We start from the raw sequence: 17,100 nt of genomic DNA, 5'->3' as shown, positions 1-17,100 counted from the left end.
AACATGTCCATTTAAACACTGTTTCTATGTCTTCCTCTGAGGCTAATTAGATGGCTGTATTCCAATGGAAATTAGGACAGATGCTTCTTTATTAATCCATCTAAATTTTTCCCATACTAAAGTAGAAATTCTCCTTTTCTTCTCCCTCCCCTCCCTTCCCTCTCTCCACCTCCAAATTTTATGTCAGTCCCTACCACAGCTGCTAGCACTCCTGATGCTGTTGACAAATATTTGGAGACACCTGGAGATGAGAATGAACATGCCCATTTCCAGAAAGCCAAGGAAAGGCTTGAAGCTAAGCATCGTGAAAGAATGTCTCAGGTAAGGGGAGATTTCTTTATTCCTAAGTGTGTGAGCTTGTCTATTAAGTGATAATTAAGTGATCTTTCATCTTCCTCTTTCCTAAGGCTTTATCCAGATGCTCTGTCAATTTTCAATGCTGAAAACACATGATTTACTGCCTTTCTGACTCTTACCTCAGAATTCAGCTGACTGACACACGTTTGTGGTTGTGTCACCACTGCTATCATAAGTCACTACAGTTACTAGAAGGGTTGAAAGAAAAAAAATACTGTAAAAAATGTCACTTGTCTTTGTGGAAGAATGTTTGTTTTGTGAGATTATTCATGTTTCAAAATAAAGAACTTGGCCACTGTATTAATTGTCCTTCCCTTGGAGCAGCTGAGGGAGATGGTCTGTATTGAGCTTCCTTTTCTCTGTGTGCCCTGGGGGCAGCGTAAGATCACATATGTTCATCTAATGATTTTGAGCCTCAAGGTGACATGATACGCATCTAAAGTCAAAGAAAAGAGGAAAAAGTGATGCTTTTGAACTAAAAAATTCAAACTGAATCAAGCTTTTTCTTTCCCTTGAACCAAAGAGGTTTGGGCAGCATGAAACTGTATACCTGGGTTTTAATCCAGTGAGAGGTGAGTTACCCACTCTCTCAGAAACAGCGTTTATAATAGCAACAACAATAAAAAATGGTCACAGCTCTACTTCAATAACAACAAAGAAAAAATATAAGGGGTTTAAAGGGAAGTTGTATGCATATTTTTTGAGAATGAAACAACCAGAAAAAGTGAATGTAGTAGAATTCAGATGCACTTCATATACCTGTGTAGCTAATGTACTGTATTTTTTCATTGTAACTTTGTTCCCCTGATGAGATTGCAGTGTGTCTGTCTGTTGCTCTGATACATTATTAGTCTTTAGATACATTACATTGTGCTAACATGTTATTCCAAAAATGAAAAGAAAATGTTATGAATGAAAATGAAATTGAAATCTCAGTGTACTCCCTGTCTATTTGCACCATAGCTGTCCACTTTTATAAATAAATAAATAGTATATTTAAAAAATAAATCAATAAATTGGGCAGGGCATCTTACCTGAAGCACTCATCCACCTGGTGCAAGCCACATACTGAGAGTATGACATGTCATAATGGGAAGATAGGTGCTCCTCATCTGCCTGGGAAGTATTGAAGCACAAATAATCTGTCTCCTCTTTAAACAGAGAAAATAGAACCAATTTAATGGACAGGGAATCTGGAGAATAAAAAAGGCACACAGCCTGCGTAGCAGAGGAGACACCCTGCCTTGGCTAGGCATGCAGAGGGTTGGTGGACAATAGTCAACACCCCATCATTCCTTCATCTTAAAATTACCTTTTTGTAAAAAATACTGTTGATGTGGGTTTCCTGAAAGCAAAGGACAGTCAGTGCAGATTTCCTTGGCACAGCTTTCACATTCTCTCTGTGGTTCCACGTTTGTGTCCAAAATCCCGGTGTGTAATTAGAGGCAGTATTTGGGTCAACTGTGTATTTTCTGTTTTAACATGAGCATCTGGGGGACCCTCTCAACTGAAGAGTGTGATTCAGGGGTTAGACTGAAACTGGAGCTGGTGCCCTCATTAGCACATTCCTAGCCATCCTTGCATGAGCACTGAGCACACAGGAGGTGAGGCAGGTCAACTGCATCCCTCCTGCAATGTCAATTCTCCAAAAACGAGTCAAATAACCATCTCTGGCCAGTTCAGCAACCCAAGTCAGCCCTAGGAAAAAGCAGCATGATAGGTACATAAAAAAAAAATCAATCATTCAGTTGCCTAAGCTGCTTATGAAATCACATCTTAGAGGACATATGTCTTGAAGTACACAGACCCCTGAAGAACTTTGAAGACCAGAGTTTACTCATAGAGGGAAAGCTAATTTTTAGAAACTTATTATTTGTACAGTGTTGAACTACCCTCTACATGTTAACTTGTCAAATGTTTAAAAGATAGTAGATGCTATGGGCAGGTAGAAAAGCCAGCTGGTTCACCATTCTATGTTTCCTCACATGAATATCTATGTCTAATACCAATATCGATTTCCTTTTCTGGAATTTATTTTAAAATGGCTTTCTAAATTTTCTTTAAAATCAGGTATGTTCTTAATATAAAATTAAAATATATACTTATCTGAAAATTAATATGGAACTCATACTTGTTATGTTAAAAAGAATGCTGAGTAAGTTAACTCAGTATGCCTTTGCTGTCAATATTTTTCTTGGTAAAAAGAAAAGGTAACAAATGAGAGTCACTAGCCAAGTCTTCCAACTGCACCAAACTCTTTTTTTTTTTTTATTCAAAGTCCAGTTCTTTCAAAGCTGAAAAGTGAAGGCTTATAAAACATCAGAAATGCCCATTTTTCTTCTATTAAAAAGAGAAAAACTGATGAAGTAATTCTTTAATCTTGATAAATGTCCTAATCTGAAATAGATTGGTTTGTTCACAAAACATAGATAATTTATTTCATTTAATAAAAAGGCTAGTTTTAAAATAGTATTGAGTTTGGTGCACACCTTATTTTGCAACAGCCAATTAACTAATAAAAAAATCAGATGCATTCTAGTTGACATGCAAAAAATATAATAATCTAAGGAATAGGGAAGTTTATCAGTAAACTTGAAATATTTTAAAACACTATCATCAGGGAAAATGTAGATATTCTGCATATTCTCTTTCTGAGATTTCCCTTAATTTACCATGAAGATCTGACAATTTGTGTTTCTTTTTCTCTTGTATAAAGATGATCACACGAGTAGAGACCAAGATTCTGTCAGTGCCTATGTCACATCCTACTTCACAGCTCATAAAAGTGTTTCAGTAGGAAAGTCCATCTCTGTGACGATCTGATGCACCTCTGGTTCAGACTCTTAATCTCTTGTGCTCTAAAGTGTCCATCCCATTATACTACAGATCATGAAAGTTTTTCTGCACCACACCTGAAGCAACAAGGCTTGTAAACTTTCTTAACTTACAGAAGTATTGTAAGGAGAATTACATTAACATAAAATTTTAAGCTTTTCCCAAGAATTAATAATACAGCCTCAATAGAAGGAAAACTGCATTGCCATGCAGCAGGGGTAGTCATTCAGTGATGCATGCACAATCTTTAAATGTTTGCTGTTCTCCAAAAAGATAAAAGAATAACAGATAACCTCTGTTATGCTAACTGATTGCAAGGTGCCATGGTTCCTGTTTCTTGTTGGTACAATTACCCTTTTTCTCTTTCTCTTTTCAGTTTGTTGATGCCTATACAGCTCCCTTAGTTAATTAGTTGCTGCTAAATAGCCTGATGAACCAGATACTGAACCTTATTCAAGGGAGCAGTATATTTATACATTTCTCTCATCAGACATCTTGTGATATCTTCATGTCTTAAATTTGCTCTTCCTTTGGCTGTCTACAATATTTTTGGAATTGTAGCATATAGAATACTTACGATAGGAACTTCATGATACCTTTTGTCCAAGAATAGTTTTGCTTCTTGTAAGTTTATTTCCAAAGCAAACATCTCAAAATACTGCAGTTCTCAACCAGCCTGAACAGTTCAGGTGTCTGTTTAAAGTTTTTACTTTTTTTTAATCTTTTTTTTTTATAATTTTAAACTCGAATTAATAAAGAGGCCACTAATTTACATCTCTCTCAACTAGCTGTATAGGCTGTCAGTTTATCATCCTGCCTTCCATGCCTTAAAAGAAATAAAATGGACAGAGACAGACCTGGTGTAGCCAAAGGTCCCCTTAATCTCATTACCCACAGTGCTTATTTTCATCATGTGGATTAGCAGAGGGTTAGTTTGGGGGATAAAGATGGCAAGGGAACTCTTGTTCTGAAAATTCATAACTGCTCTTTCAGAGTCAAAAAATTAGGGAGATGTCAGAAGTATGATTTTGAGACAGAAAGGGAGAAGAGGGAGAAAAAAATAATAAAGTTGCTAACCTAGGCCAACGTTCAAGCTTGAGCACATCATTGTAGTTTATGACTTGGCTTAATGCCATAAATTCTGGGCCTTCTGTAAGTTCATGTGCTGTTGCAATCTTTGCTAATCACAGAGAAACAAAGAGAACTAACTCAGTGAATAAAGCAGAAAGAACCCTGAGTATTCATTCAAATATTAGTTCAAATGTTCCCCAAAACATGATGTTGATATCAAACAAGTTATATATTTTACTTAAAAGAGGCAAAGAGAAAAGAAGAAAAGAAAAAGAAAAAAAGAAAAAGAAAATTAAGTAGAAGCATATTACTCCTTCATGGGTCCCAACGACATCTCCTTGTTTCCCTCCATCTGATCTTCTTGGTGGTGAGGGTCCCCTGCCAAAAAGTATAGGATCCCATGGATTAATATACATTTGGGCAGGTGGGAAAACAGGTACCTCCCTGAAGGGAGCCAGTTAGACACCGTCCCTTGCAAGACTGTGGATCTGTTGCATCATGTAGCATCACATGCAGTGCTTTGGTGCAGGATCTGGGGACCCCTTTGGGGGGTCTTACAAACCAGTTTAACACAGAAGACCAAAGGAAACTAAGCCTCTGTGAAGAAAATGGATTGGACCCAGGAAGGTTTGAAATATACCCAAAGAACATGATTAAGAACAAATGAGGTTAGATGCAAAGAAACTTAATATATTTTATTTAATAGTGTTATAGACGGGTAATGCATAGGTTGGCTCTCAAAATTAAGAGATTATTATTATTACGTGTATGTTAAGTTTTAGAGATATATAATTACATTATTTTGGTATGTTCTCCTCATAGTCCTCTTTCCCTTCCCCCTTATATTGTTGTCACTGTTTGGGACATTTAGGGGAGGGCAGGCTTGGGGACCCTCACCAACAAGACCAGATGGAGAAGAACGAAATGTCATTTCTATCTAACCCCTGTCACTCTTTCCTGGTCCCCACCCCCACCCCCAACTCTCTTTCTGTTTCTTTCTTTATCTTTCTTTCTCTTTACCTCTTTCACTATTGCCAGAAATGACACTCACTTTCAAAGTTTCAAAGTATATAAATATAACAAATTTGTACTTTATACTTTACAAAATATAACAGATTACTGAATAAGGAAAAATTACAACACTGGGAGCATAGGACTAAACCGCCATGTGCTCATCTACAAAATAGATGCCCAGCTTTTATACCCTTGGCCCCTCCCAAAGTCTTGTCAGTCAACTCCTTTACCTTCCATTGGTGCAGATCACTGTCTTACACCTTGATTGGAGGTCAGGTGTTGCCATGATGTGCTTCCTGGTAACAAGCCTGCCCTTTTCCCAAATGCCCCAACTATCAAAGCCATCCAGTGACAATGGAAACAATACACGGGGGAGAGGGAAGAGGACTGTGGACTTACCACAATAACATAACTATACATCTATAAAACTTCTCTTAACACACACATAATATTCATCCCTTGATTGTGAAAGCCAAGCATCACGTTACCCATCTATAACAAGAGTAACCCACTCCCTGACTATTGAAATACTACTGCTCTGTGTTACTGGGAGAGGAGGCTTCTCACATTGCTGAAAGAAATGACACCAAAAGATCTCCTACATTATTTTTCTGAGAGTGTTGTACTTGAGATACATATTCAGTTCTTGGAAGTGTTTCTACAACCTCTGTTTCTGGACAAATAGCTGGACTAGCACAAATTATGTGTCATTTTTGATCTGCCCTACTCATGTGAGTTATGCAGACTGAATAAATTAAAAGGTTTTATGTTGCCAAAAAAGGTGGCATGATCCAATTGGGATGAGTTGAAATTTACTTGTTTTGTCCAAGGATGTACAATAGGTGGAATCTGTTTTCTTCCTGTCTGAGATGAAAAAGGGCTGGTGTGTTCACCCATGGAGATCTCCACTTCCCTTGCTTGAGGGCTGGTTAATGTGTTCCTTCACAGTGGAGCTGTGAGAGCTTGACACAGTGTTCAGAGACACAAATACTGTCTTTTTTTAATTTAATAACAGGATCCTACCTTCATAAAATGTTGTAACTGCCTTTTTTTCTAGAGATAAATGGAGGAGAGGAATGTAAAAATATGACTCTTGGAGCTGCAGTGCTTGGCTGATGCTAAGCCGTGGGACAAGAGAGGAAAATAGGAAAGTCACACTCCTTGTTTTGTTCATTAGGTCATGAGAGAGTGGGAAGAGGCAGAACGCCAAGCAAAGAACTTGCCAAAGGCCGACAAGAAAGCTGTTATCCAGGTAAAGGAAAATGCAACCACAACCTTAACATCTAGGGCCCCAGTTCAGATACAAGGGGTACTGAGTGTGATGTAATTTAATAATCTACTTTATGGAGATTTCATGTTATTCTTTGCTCCCTTTTTGTCTTTGCTCCCTTTTTGTCTTGAGGTTTTTTTTTACCCCAGCTGTTAGTGGCCACTGGGTGTCTCTGTACTTCGCAGCCAATCCTTGGAACAGCAGTGCAGGACATTGCTCCTGACTGAATGGAGAGGTAGATTCCACTTGAATTGAGATTTGCCTTCAGTGAGATCTGAAAACTCGGTTCCCATGGGCTCCTATCAAAATTTAGGCCATTATAAAATAATGCAAGCTGTAGAACCTAAGCTCAAAGCAGAGATGGAAAATGGGATCTAAGGAAGGAATTGCCATCAGTTTTATCTAGAAGAAACCCTTAGCCAAAAATTATTTTATCAAAAATTATATTATAATTGAAAAATTCTGATGAGCCAGACACTCCTAGAATCCCACTGTTGGTATTATTTAGTACTGCTGGAATGATTTCAGTGCACAACTATAAAAAAGTAATGTTCAGAACCAGATTGGTTTGCACATTAGGTCCCACAGCTTTCCTGTCTGTGCATTTTATCCATACAATCTTTTCCTCTGTTGGAATAAGTTTGCATTCAATTTTTCTTCCTTGTGGCCAGTTTACAAGAAATCACAGTGACTCTGTTCAGGCGGAACATTTTTTTCTCCCCATATAGATTTGCTCATGAAGTTGTGTTGATGGCTCTCAGTGGCACAGGTTTACACTTGTTAAACTTCACCCTCCCCCAGGCACAATTCTGTGGTGCGGAACCTCTGTCTCGGGGCACACAAAGGATTCACTGGTGGTTGTGCTGAACATGTCAGGAATATTTTTATTAGATTAATAAAACATGGCCAGGTGTTCCTGAAAGAGGCACTGAAGTTCCCACTGAAATGAGTAAAAGGTGTATGCAGTGCAGTTTCTGGGAGGCAAACTACACTGACGTGGGGAAAGATTTTCATGGTTTGCAGAGGTGTTCATGTATGCTGGTCTATGCTGATGTCTTCTCTATTTCTGTTGTGATTGATGTTTTTTCAGCATTTCCAGGAGAAAGTGGAATCACTGGAACAAGAAGCAGCAAATGAGAGACAGCAGCTTGTGGAGACACACATGGCACGAGTGGAAGCCATGCTGAATGACCGTCGACGCATTGCTCTGGAGAACTACATCACAGCCCTGCAAACTGTCCCACCCAGGGTGAGTGTGATACCATGAGCTGTGCCAGCTGTGTCAAAATCATTGTGGTTGTCCTGGGGGAAATGTGGGGGAAATGTAGATGTGCCCAGGTACAGTCCAGTTTTGGAGCCAGGAGTGTGTTCACTGTGCAAGATCTGTGACAGTTTGACAAGCAGTCAGACAATTTGCCTAAATACAGACACGAGCTCGCCATGTGCATACCTGTTGATGGATAGATTCATAATAAAGATACTTAAGTGAATCATGTGGAAGTGATTTGGTTGTCAGAAATGGTAGCTGTTCACAGATCTTGGGGGATGGTGTCTCTCCAAATGATGCGTATTAGGGTACTTCATCATGACAACATGGAGCTGAAAGATAGGATGGTTGTGATTTTTTGTTTTGTTTGTTGAACTGTTGAAGTATTTGGTGAATGATCTTGTGAGGATTGTTGGATGGCATGAAGTTAGCACACTAGCAATTCGAATGTCTGCTGTGGATGTGATGGCTGTTGGTGGGTGTACATTCAGAATGCAGATTTAATGGAATTTAATGACTCTCTATCTCTGATACTTGTTTCAATACCACAATAGCTGGTCAGTGACCTCCAGAGAAAGAGAATTTGTAAAAAGACTCGGGGAAAGCAGTAAATTGTTTTATGTATCTCTGGCCTCTTGAACACTTCCTAGATGGAAAAAAAACATTGTTACACGGCTTAGTCTTTTAGTGAATTTGACCTCACAGGGAGTTACACCAATATGGCTAACATGATTACATTATATATTTTCAATAAATTTCCTCCTGAGGAGAAACCTGCATATTTGGTGACCATGTAAAAGTCATCATTGTCTTAGTTCTTTATAATTTTCATCAGAATTGATTTTTTTCCTCCACCTGATGGAACTTGCTTTTACCATGTCTCTCTTTTAACTCTCTTGCTTTTACAATGTCTGCCAAGTAAAAGTTAAAATCTTTCACTCAGGTAAAAGTGTCATGGGGTGACTTCAGGATAGTTGTGTGAAGAGTTTCCATATATTTTGCCATAGTAATTTGTGGAAAATTAAGCTAGTTGGTGTTAAATTGATAGAGGGTATTATTTGGCCTGAATATGAGTTTCATGTTATAACCTCTGACCACAGTAAGGGTAGTGAAAGGCTTGAACTCATTAGTGATTAGTGAGTTATAAGTTGGGATGCAGTTTCTTTTAGGAAGCTGGAGTCTGTGGCTCAGAACTGAGGTAAGGTGATTATATGGACTGGCTGCAGGTCATGTTTGCTTTCTTCCACTGTGGATTTGGGTGTTACGTTCCTCAGCTGCAGGATCGTGTCCAAGAGAAGCCACAGTTACCAGGAACCAGCATGGGACACCAACAAGATGAGCTTCTGCTCAGGGAACCATTTATTCAGCACAGGAACAAACTCAGATCCAGAGACAGAGAGCCCTGAACAGAGGCAGAGTGATGGGTTTTGAGGGACAGAACCAGGGTGGAGTTCAAGATCAGGGACCACTAGGAACACAGCAAGGGAGAAACCCCAGGGGCTCAAACCCAATCAGAACTCCCTGGGCTGACACCCCACAAGGGGTCTGGGGTGGGGCAACTCTTCCTGGGTTCAAAGGGCACATTTCCTGAGGCAAAAGTTTAGAATTTACATTTCCTGGGCTTGAAGCCACACCTCTCACTTTAACAATGCTTATCTGAAATGAAATCTTTGCCTCCCTGGGTGGGGGGCACCTCACATTTGGGTAGTTCACCAAAGGTAGGGTTTCCTGCTTTGAAGTTTGGCATTGTACAAATGTAATCCTCTCAGAAAGGTACCCCAGTAAAATGAATTGACTACAAGCTGTATGTGTGTCAGGCTGGCAGCTTGGTTCTGCAGGTATCTGCAGTTGTTGAAGGGTGTGATGGGGGCCACACATAACAGCAAGAGAGGTCTCTATAGCTGCCAAACTGTGGAATGCAGAAGACACAAAATGAACTTCAGCTACAGAACTCTAAAGGGAAAAAATGTTATCAGTGACTCTGGGACCAGAAATACTGGCATTTTGTGCTTGTGTAGCTTGTAGTCAGCTCCCAGGATGTTTGAATTACTGTTACATTTCCTGTGTTAGGGGGAGAGCACCAGGCCTGAAAGGTGACATGAGTCCAGTAAAAGCAAGTTTTGAAGGTACTGTTTGAAAAACTGAAGTGCATCCTGTATTGAATATATGTCCTATATATGTCGTACAAAAGCTGATAATTCTGAAAGGAGGAGACAGCAAGCATGGAAGTAACATCAGCTGAAGGTGCTACCAGCCAGGGACTCATCTCAGAATAACAGGGTTGAACAGTTTTAAAAATAATGTCTTTAAACAAGTCCTTGTTCAGTCTTGTAGATGGTCTTGTCCTTGCCTCAGCATTTTTTGGTTGTGTGCTCTGTAGCTGATGACAGCTGAGGTGTTGAACTGCTGATCAGGTGCATGCCAAAGCACTTGAAAATACTGACCTTGAATTCAGCAGGATGATTTCTCTGGTTTTATTGAGAGAGGAGGTTTTGAAGGAATTTAGGAATAAAAAGAGGAAGCATAATCTTTGAAAGGAAGGTCAGGTATCCCAGGAAATATTTAAGGGGATTGCTAGGGCATGTAGTAAAAAAACTAGAAAGGCCTAAGCTCAGTTAGAACTTCACTTGGCAACTCCTGTGAAGGATAATAAAAAGTGTTTTTACAAATATATTAACAGCAAAAGAAAGGGTAAGAACAACCTTGGTTTTCTCCTGAATGTGGGAGGGAACTTAGTATCTGCAGATTAGGAGAAGGCAGAGGTGTTTAACACCTTCTTTGCCTCTGCCTTCAGCAGAAAGACAGCTTGTCCTCAATATAACTGTCCTCCTGGGTTGGTAGATGGTGTCAGGGAGCAGAATGTTCCCCCTGTTATCTAGGAGGAGGCAGTCAGAACTGCTGAGCCACTTGGATGTTCATAAATCTATGGGCCCAGATGGGATCCATCTCAGGGTGAGGAGGAGCTGGCAGCTGAGCTTGCAAAGCCACTCTCCATCATTTACCAGCAGTCCTGGCTCACTGGGGAGGTTCCAGATGACTGGAAGGTGGCCAGTGTGACACCCATTCACAAAAAGAGTGGGAAGGAGGATCCTGGTAATCACAGACCAGTCAGCCTGACCTCAGTACCTGGTAAGGTAATGGAGCAGTTTATACTGAGTGTCATCACACAGCACTTACAGGATGGCCAGGGTATCAGACCCAGCCAGCAGGGGTTTAGGAGAGGTAGGTCATGTTTACCAACCTGGTCTCCTTTTATGACCAGGTAGATGTTGAACAGGCTGTGGATGTGTCTATTTGGACTTCAGCAAGGCCTTAGACACTGTCCCCCACAGCACACCCCTGGAAAAGCTGTCAGCCCTCGGCTTGGGCAGGAGCACTCTGTGCTGGGATAGGAACTGGCTGGATGGCCCAGAGAGTGGTGGTGAACGGTGCTGCATCCAGCTGAGGGACAGTGACCAGTGGTGTCCCTCAGGGGGCTGTGCTGGGGTCAATTCTGTTAAATATTTTTATTGATGGCATGGGTGAGTCTGTCATTAAATCTGCAGATGGGAGCATGTGTCAATCTGTTGGAAGGTAAGAGGACTCTTTAAAGAGACCTGGAATGGCTGGATGGATGGACAGAGTCCAGTAAGATGACATTTAATAAGTCCAAGTGCTGAGTCCTGAATTTTGGCCACAAAAGCCCTCTGCAATGTTCCAGGCTGCGGATGGTGCGGCTGGACAGTGCCCAGGCAGAAAGGGATCTGGGGGTTCTGGTGACAGTGGGCTGAATATGAGCCAGCAGTGTGTCCAGGTGGCCAAGAGGGCCAATGCCATCCTGGCCTGTATCAGGAATAGTGTGGCCAGCAGGAGCAGGGAGGTCATTCTTCCCCTGTACTCAGCACTGGTGAGGCCACACCTGGAGTTCTGTGTCCAGTTCTGGCCCCCTCAGACACTGGAGCATGTCCAGAGGAGGGCAATGAGGCTTTTGAGGGGCTTGGAACACAAGCACTGTGAGGAACGGCTGAGGGAGCTGGGCTTGTTTAGCCTGGAGAAAAGGAGACTCAGAGGTGACCTTCTCACTCTCTACAACTCCTGAGAGGTGTTTGTAGTCAGGTGGGGTTGGTCTCTTTCTCAAGGCAGCCACTGACAGAACAAGAGGACACAGTCTTAAGCTGTGCCAAGGGAAATTTAGGCTGGATATTAGGAAAATATTTTTACTGAAAGACTGATAAAGTACTGGAATCATCTGCCTGTGGAGGTGGTAGATTCACCATCCCTGGATGTGCTTAAAAAAAGATTGAGTGTGGCACTCGGTGCTGTGGTTTGGTTGAGGTGGTGTTAGGGCATGGGTTGGACTTAATGATCTTAAAGGTTCCTTCCAACCTAGTGATTCTGTGAGGGTGAAACCTGGGGAGCAGCTGATGATAGCTGAGCAACCTAATGAGTTATTCCAGTCCACTAACAGCTTTGCAGGATATAGAGCCAGAAGTTTGAATACACTGTGAATCCAAATTTGGCTGTCTAGGCAAAGAGAAAACGGGCTTAATGAAAAATGCAACTCTCGTACCCTAGCTGTATTTCGCTCTGGCAGTTCCCTAGTAAACTAAAAGTGCATTTGATGCAGTTGTGTTATCTTTGGGAGAGTAATTCATAACCTTACTGATAACTTGTTAAGTATTATTAGAAAAAGTGTGTGAGTGGAGGGTTCTGGAGTTCTCAAATTATTTTTAAGAACTCCCTTCACAGCCTGCTTCAAGTCACATGCTATTAGTATGTTTACTACAAAAATAGATTCTAAATATTTTAAGTGATGGAGTCTCTTTCCCTAAAATTGCATGGAAGAATTTGGATTTAAATGTAAAAAATAAATTAGACTTTTTTATGGAAGTGCTGTGTGCAGTTAGGAGGGTTAAAAATTCTGTGAATCCTTTGTGAATAGCTTCTGTATCAGATTAAAAACTGTAACTGCAGGTTTTTTAATGTGTTACTTGGATGATTGCCCAGTGGCAGTGTCAGAGGTGTGCCTCTGAGTACCATTTAGGGCAGCAAGGGAGAGAGGGAGCACACAGAGATGACATTGCATAGTTTCAAGGTGTATAAGACAATAAATTTAAGCAAAACCAAATATTTTTACTCTTGTTCTGTTCTCAGAAGCACTGTCATGCAGGCTGTCCAGAAACTCAAAATTTGATCCTCATTCTTGATTCCTGATGCAGCTTAGCTGTGCTGCTGTACTTTGCTGCCTTTGAAAATGGGGTGCAGCTGTTCAGTATCCAGTGTCAAAATAGTATATTGTTTCATCCTGCTTAATGGGCTTACTACAGGAAAGGAGGATTAGTGGCATCTGGAAGCAATATGCCTCTAGTTTTTAAACAGTTGGAAATTTTCCCCTTCATTTTGTACATTAAATAGGGGAATTCAAATCCATCATTCTCTGTGAGCAGATCTATTCTGTAATTTTCTTGTATTCCTTTCTTCATGTGCATGTCAGATTTTTGTGGATTTATGTCTCCCTTTGTAATCTTTGATGGTAAGAGAGGCACATTGTCTGTGGGAAGCTGGTGGTGGGTAATGAAGACAAGCAGAAAAGAAAATTTTTGAAATAAAGGATTTTAGAGGAGTGAATCATACAGGAAAACTTTGAAAGGTAATTAATTAACCTCTTTACTTTGCACATAAATTAAAGTAAGTATATAATTCTTGAAATCAGTTTAAAATGCTTCTCTTCTAATTCAGCACTATTTTACTTAAATGCAAATTCTTGCTTAGAAGAGTGGGATCATTAAGATCAACCCTGTAATATATATTAATCCATCTGATTTTTTTTTTTCCATGTTTTCTTTTTCTTCAGAATTCACTCTGGTACCTTTTATGCTTGGGAGCAGTGTCTATTCACAGAGAGAGCACAGTGTGGGCTAAAACTAGTCAGGTTTGTCTATTTGGATGGGGAAGAGGAATCTGCAGGGCAGCCCATGCTCAGTGTCTTGGTATTTGGGAAGGTCAGAGTATTTCCTGAATCCAAGGAGATTGCTGTGTAAAATCGCAGTTGGAGGCAGGCCAAAGTGTTGCTGCAGAATTCGTGATAAAAATCTTCCTGAGCTGCAGGAAACAACAGTCCAGCTCTAATACTCCACCCTTTACCTCTGCTCCTCCAACCCCATTAACTTCTAGATGTGGAATTTTTCACATACACTTAATTTTTTAAGTTTTTTTGTGAAATAGCACAAATTGCAAATAGCTTTCATTTTATTTGGCCCCCAGAGGAGTCTTTAAGAGGGGAGAGAAATGCAAGTCTTGGGCATCATTTTACCCACACAGTTTTGATGTGTGAGATAACATGCTTTGTTACAAATTAGCAGAAATTATGAGAAGACATTTTTAACTCCACAGAACAGGTATCTGGATGGGGATTTATTTCTCTTGCCCATGAGTAAGTGTTTGCATTCATCCAGTTCAACTTTTCTTGAATGTTTCTAAAATGAGCTAATTCTCCTAGATGAAACATGACCTGTAAGTTAATAATGTAGCAAGTGAACTATGTACTGAATATGGTACACAAGGTATTCAAAATAGTAAATGAAAAGAAGCAATTGTTGCAAGAGGAGTAATCTGAAGGACTGATGATTGATTTTTCTCTAAAGGCAAGGTCAAATAGCAATACAGCATTCTGAAAGTTTCCTTTCTGATTTCAAGTGAATTTTGATGAAAATGACAAGCCAGCTCAGAATTTCCCATGGAAGTTCCATGGCACAAAGCCAGCAAGTTGTGTTTTCAAAGTGCTTTAATATGGTTTAATATGGTTTTTGTGTGGTTTCTCTAGTAAGTATTTTGGATTTCGATGAGATGATTTTTTTTCCATGAGGAGAGATTTTAGCTATGCAAACTACATTTGATGTTTCCATTTTCCAAGCTCAATTAAACAGCACTGTGTCATCACTCCCTTAAAATCTGAAACAGCAGATCAGGATCAGTATAGTGGTGGGGAAACATCTGTATGTGTATGTATTTGTATTTTAGGTATATGTGTTTATATATAACTTTCTAGAAACTGGATTATGGATTATTTTAGATCTCATATACAAGACCACAGAATGAATCATCTTCCAAATGAGACAAGGCATATTCTCTACAATTCTAGGTAGAACATTTGTTCTTAATGGTGCATTGTCATCTCAGATTGTCTGTGTAGCCCACATACATTGTCTGTGAACCTGTCTAATTTGTCCCAAATGTATCAAATGCATGCAAGTCCTCATATACTCAGGAAAGCTATTTAAAATAGTACTTTGACAACATTCTCCAGCATAAATGGGATTTTAAACTAACAACTATAAAATACCCAAGAACATGAGCACATCTGCTGGACGGTCACAATAGCTTGTAAGAAGGACCATGATCAATCTCAGTTGTGCTCAGTTTAGATAAAAAACAGATGTTTGAATCTGCTGAGAAGGGGGAGCTTTGAAATGAGTTTGATAGGAGCAAACTATGTTACAGTATATGCTTAAATTAGTTGGTAGGTTCACATCTTATTAGGTATGTCTTTTTTGCTGCATATGCCTGAATAGTGTGTGGCATGAGACTGTGGATTTAAGCTTCTTGCCAGCCAGGCCAGAGTTTTGGAATACACAGTACCTATGTTATTCCTAACTAATCAGCATAGTTAGTGGAATAAAATGTATTCAGAATTTGATGATGGATCCTGTTGCTGAGGAAGTCACTGGCCATTCTTGTCACTGCCTAAATGAAAATCACCAATGTCATCAATAGTATCCTGGTTGCCTTCAGAGGAAGACCAAAACAAAAAAAAAGGAAACAAGCCAGCAGAACAGGTACAGATCACTGAAAATAGTGGAATTATTTCATGATGATTAGGTGTAGCCACTGGTGGCTGATCCCAGATATTCTGTGAGATGTTTTTTACTAAGACGACTTCAGCCATAAACATGCAGAGTTTTCCCTGGCAAAATACACAGCAGAACTTCCACGTGTTAGACCCAGAATTTTTTAAAGAAATTTGGTGGTTGGTACATTATTTAAGAAGAGCAAGAGGTGCCAAGCTGGCCTAAATACGTGTCAGCCATTTGTTCTTCTGCCACAGACAGTGTCAGAGCTAGGACCTTGGGAACTTAATTTAGCTCATAATAGAACCACTTTGATTTATAATTTAGTCTGAAAGTTCCTGCTTAGGGTCAAAGTAGTAGACAGCTGTGGATATAATGGCTTCAGTTTTCCCAGAAGAAACAAATATATGATAGTGATTTCCTCTATATGTCATAACTTGACTAGTTGCTTTCAGTTCTTCTTCCTGCAGAATAAGAATTTTGCAATTCTATAGGCCAGTGGTTTTTTGAAGAATAAGCATTGTATTAACCCACAGTTGCAAACAATTTTTAATTTGACAACAGAAGTGCTTCTGCAAAAAGTGTCTATATGTGCAGAACTTTTAAGTAGAATCAGTTCACTCAATGACATTTAAAAGAAAATGGGGATAGAGTACAATATAGAGTTGGGACTTGAGATCAACTACTTTGATGATGCAGAAGTTTGTCAAAACTCTGCAAACAGTAAGTCTATGGCTTCCTGCATCAAGAAGAAAATTTTCAAATAACTTTTAATATTTTTTTTGCAGTCTAAGTTAAATTCAACTGTACAACATGGGCCTCATTTATGGTAGATGCCCCACTAGGGTCTGCAAAGCCCTGTGAAGAGTTGTCATTATTCATCACCAACTCTGGCAGTTTTGCCTCCAGCCACAGCCCTGAAGCCATGAGGCAGAAGCACTGAAAAATAGTTGGGCAAGTTGGAGGTCTGACCTGATCCAATGTACCTGGGACTTCCAGAAAGGAAGAAGAGCTGTTTTAGTTCATGTCAGATGTTCAAGGGATACCACCACCTTTTGGGGATTTTTGATCTATGTGGAAATGACCTAGGACATTACCTTAAGAGCTGGGGCAGGGCATGTTTCCTAAAGGTCACAATAAAGACATTTTTGGCAATAAAAAGTATGTGGTGAGTCTTCTAATCCTTTTCAACTTAGACATCAGGAGGTCCATATATATAGGAGGCACATATATATCTCAGGTTCCAGCATTCCATTCAGAGAATCCTGTTGTTTCCATAGATGCCTACATACATCCTAAGAGGTCACATGTAGTGCAATGCCCTGCTGACCAGGAAGTCCTTGTGTGTCTGTGCCAGGTGATTCAGTGCTTCACAGGGACTTCTTAGCTCTGGATCACTTGTTCAAGCAATGTCACAAGTTCTTAAGACATGTGAGATCACCACATCAGGGCTGAAGCGT

The 17,100-nt window shown here is 40.0% G+C and overlaps 1 protein-coding gene across 2 annotated transcripts in view; it reads left to right on the top strand.

Annotated features, from left to right (window-relative positions):
• Positions 1–17,100, top strand: part of APP (amyloid beta precursor protein) — a 241,395-nt gene that overhangs the window by 165,055 nt on the left and 59,240 nt on the right. For both annotated transcript variants that reach the window (XM_088068704.1, XM_005524152.2), the window contains 3 exons: positions 188–321; positions 6,455–6,529; positions 7,638–7,796. In XM_088068704.1, the coding sequence (XP_087924830.1) occupies positions 188–321; positions 6,455–6,529; positions 7,638–7,796 (368 nt within the window). The remainder of the gene's footprint in view (positions 1–187; positions 322–6,454; positions 6,530–7,637; positions 7,797–17,100) is intronic.

This window comes from Pseudopodoces humilis, chromosome 2 (genome assembly GCF_049639895.1).
Source record: "Pseudopodoces humilis isolate 2021_Gansu_Grassland_sample_001 chromosome 2, ASM4963989v1, whole genome shotgun sequence".
In the NCBI taxonomy this organism is placed as follows: Eukaryota; Metazoa; Chordata; class Aves; order Passeriformes; family Paridae; genus Pseudopodoces; species Pseudopodoces humilis.
This window is presented reverse-complemented; position numbering and strand designations above follow the sequence as displayed.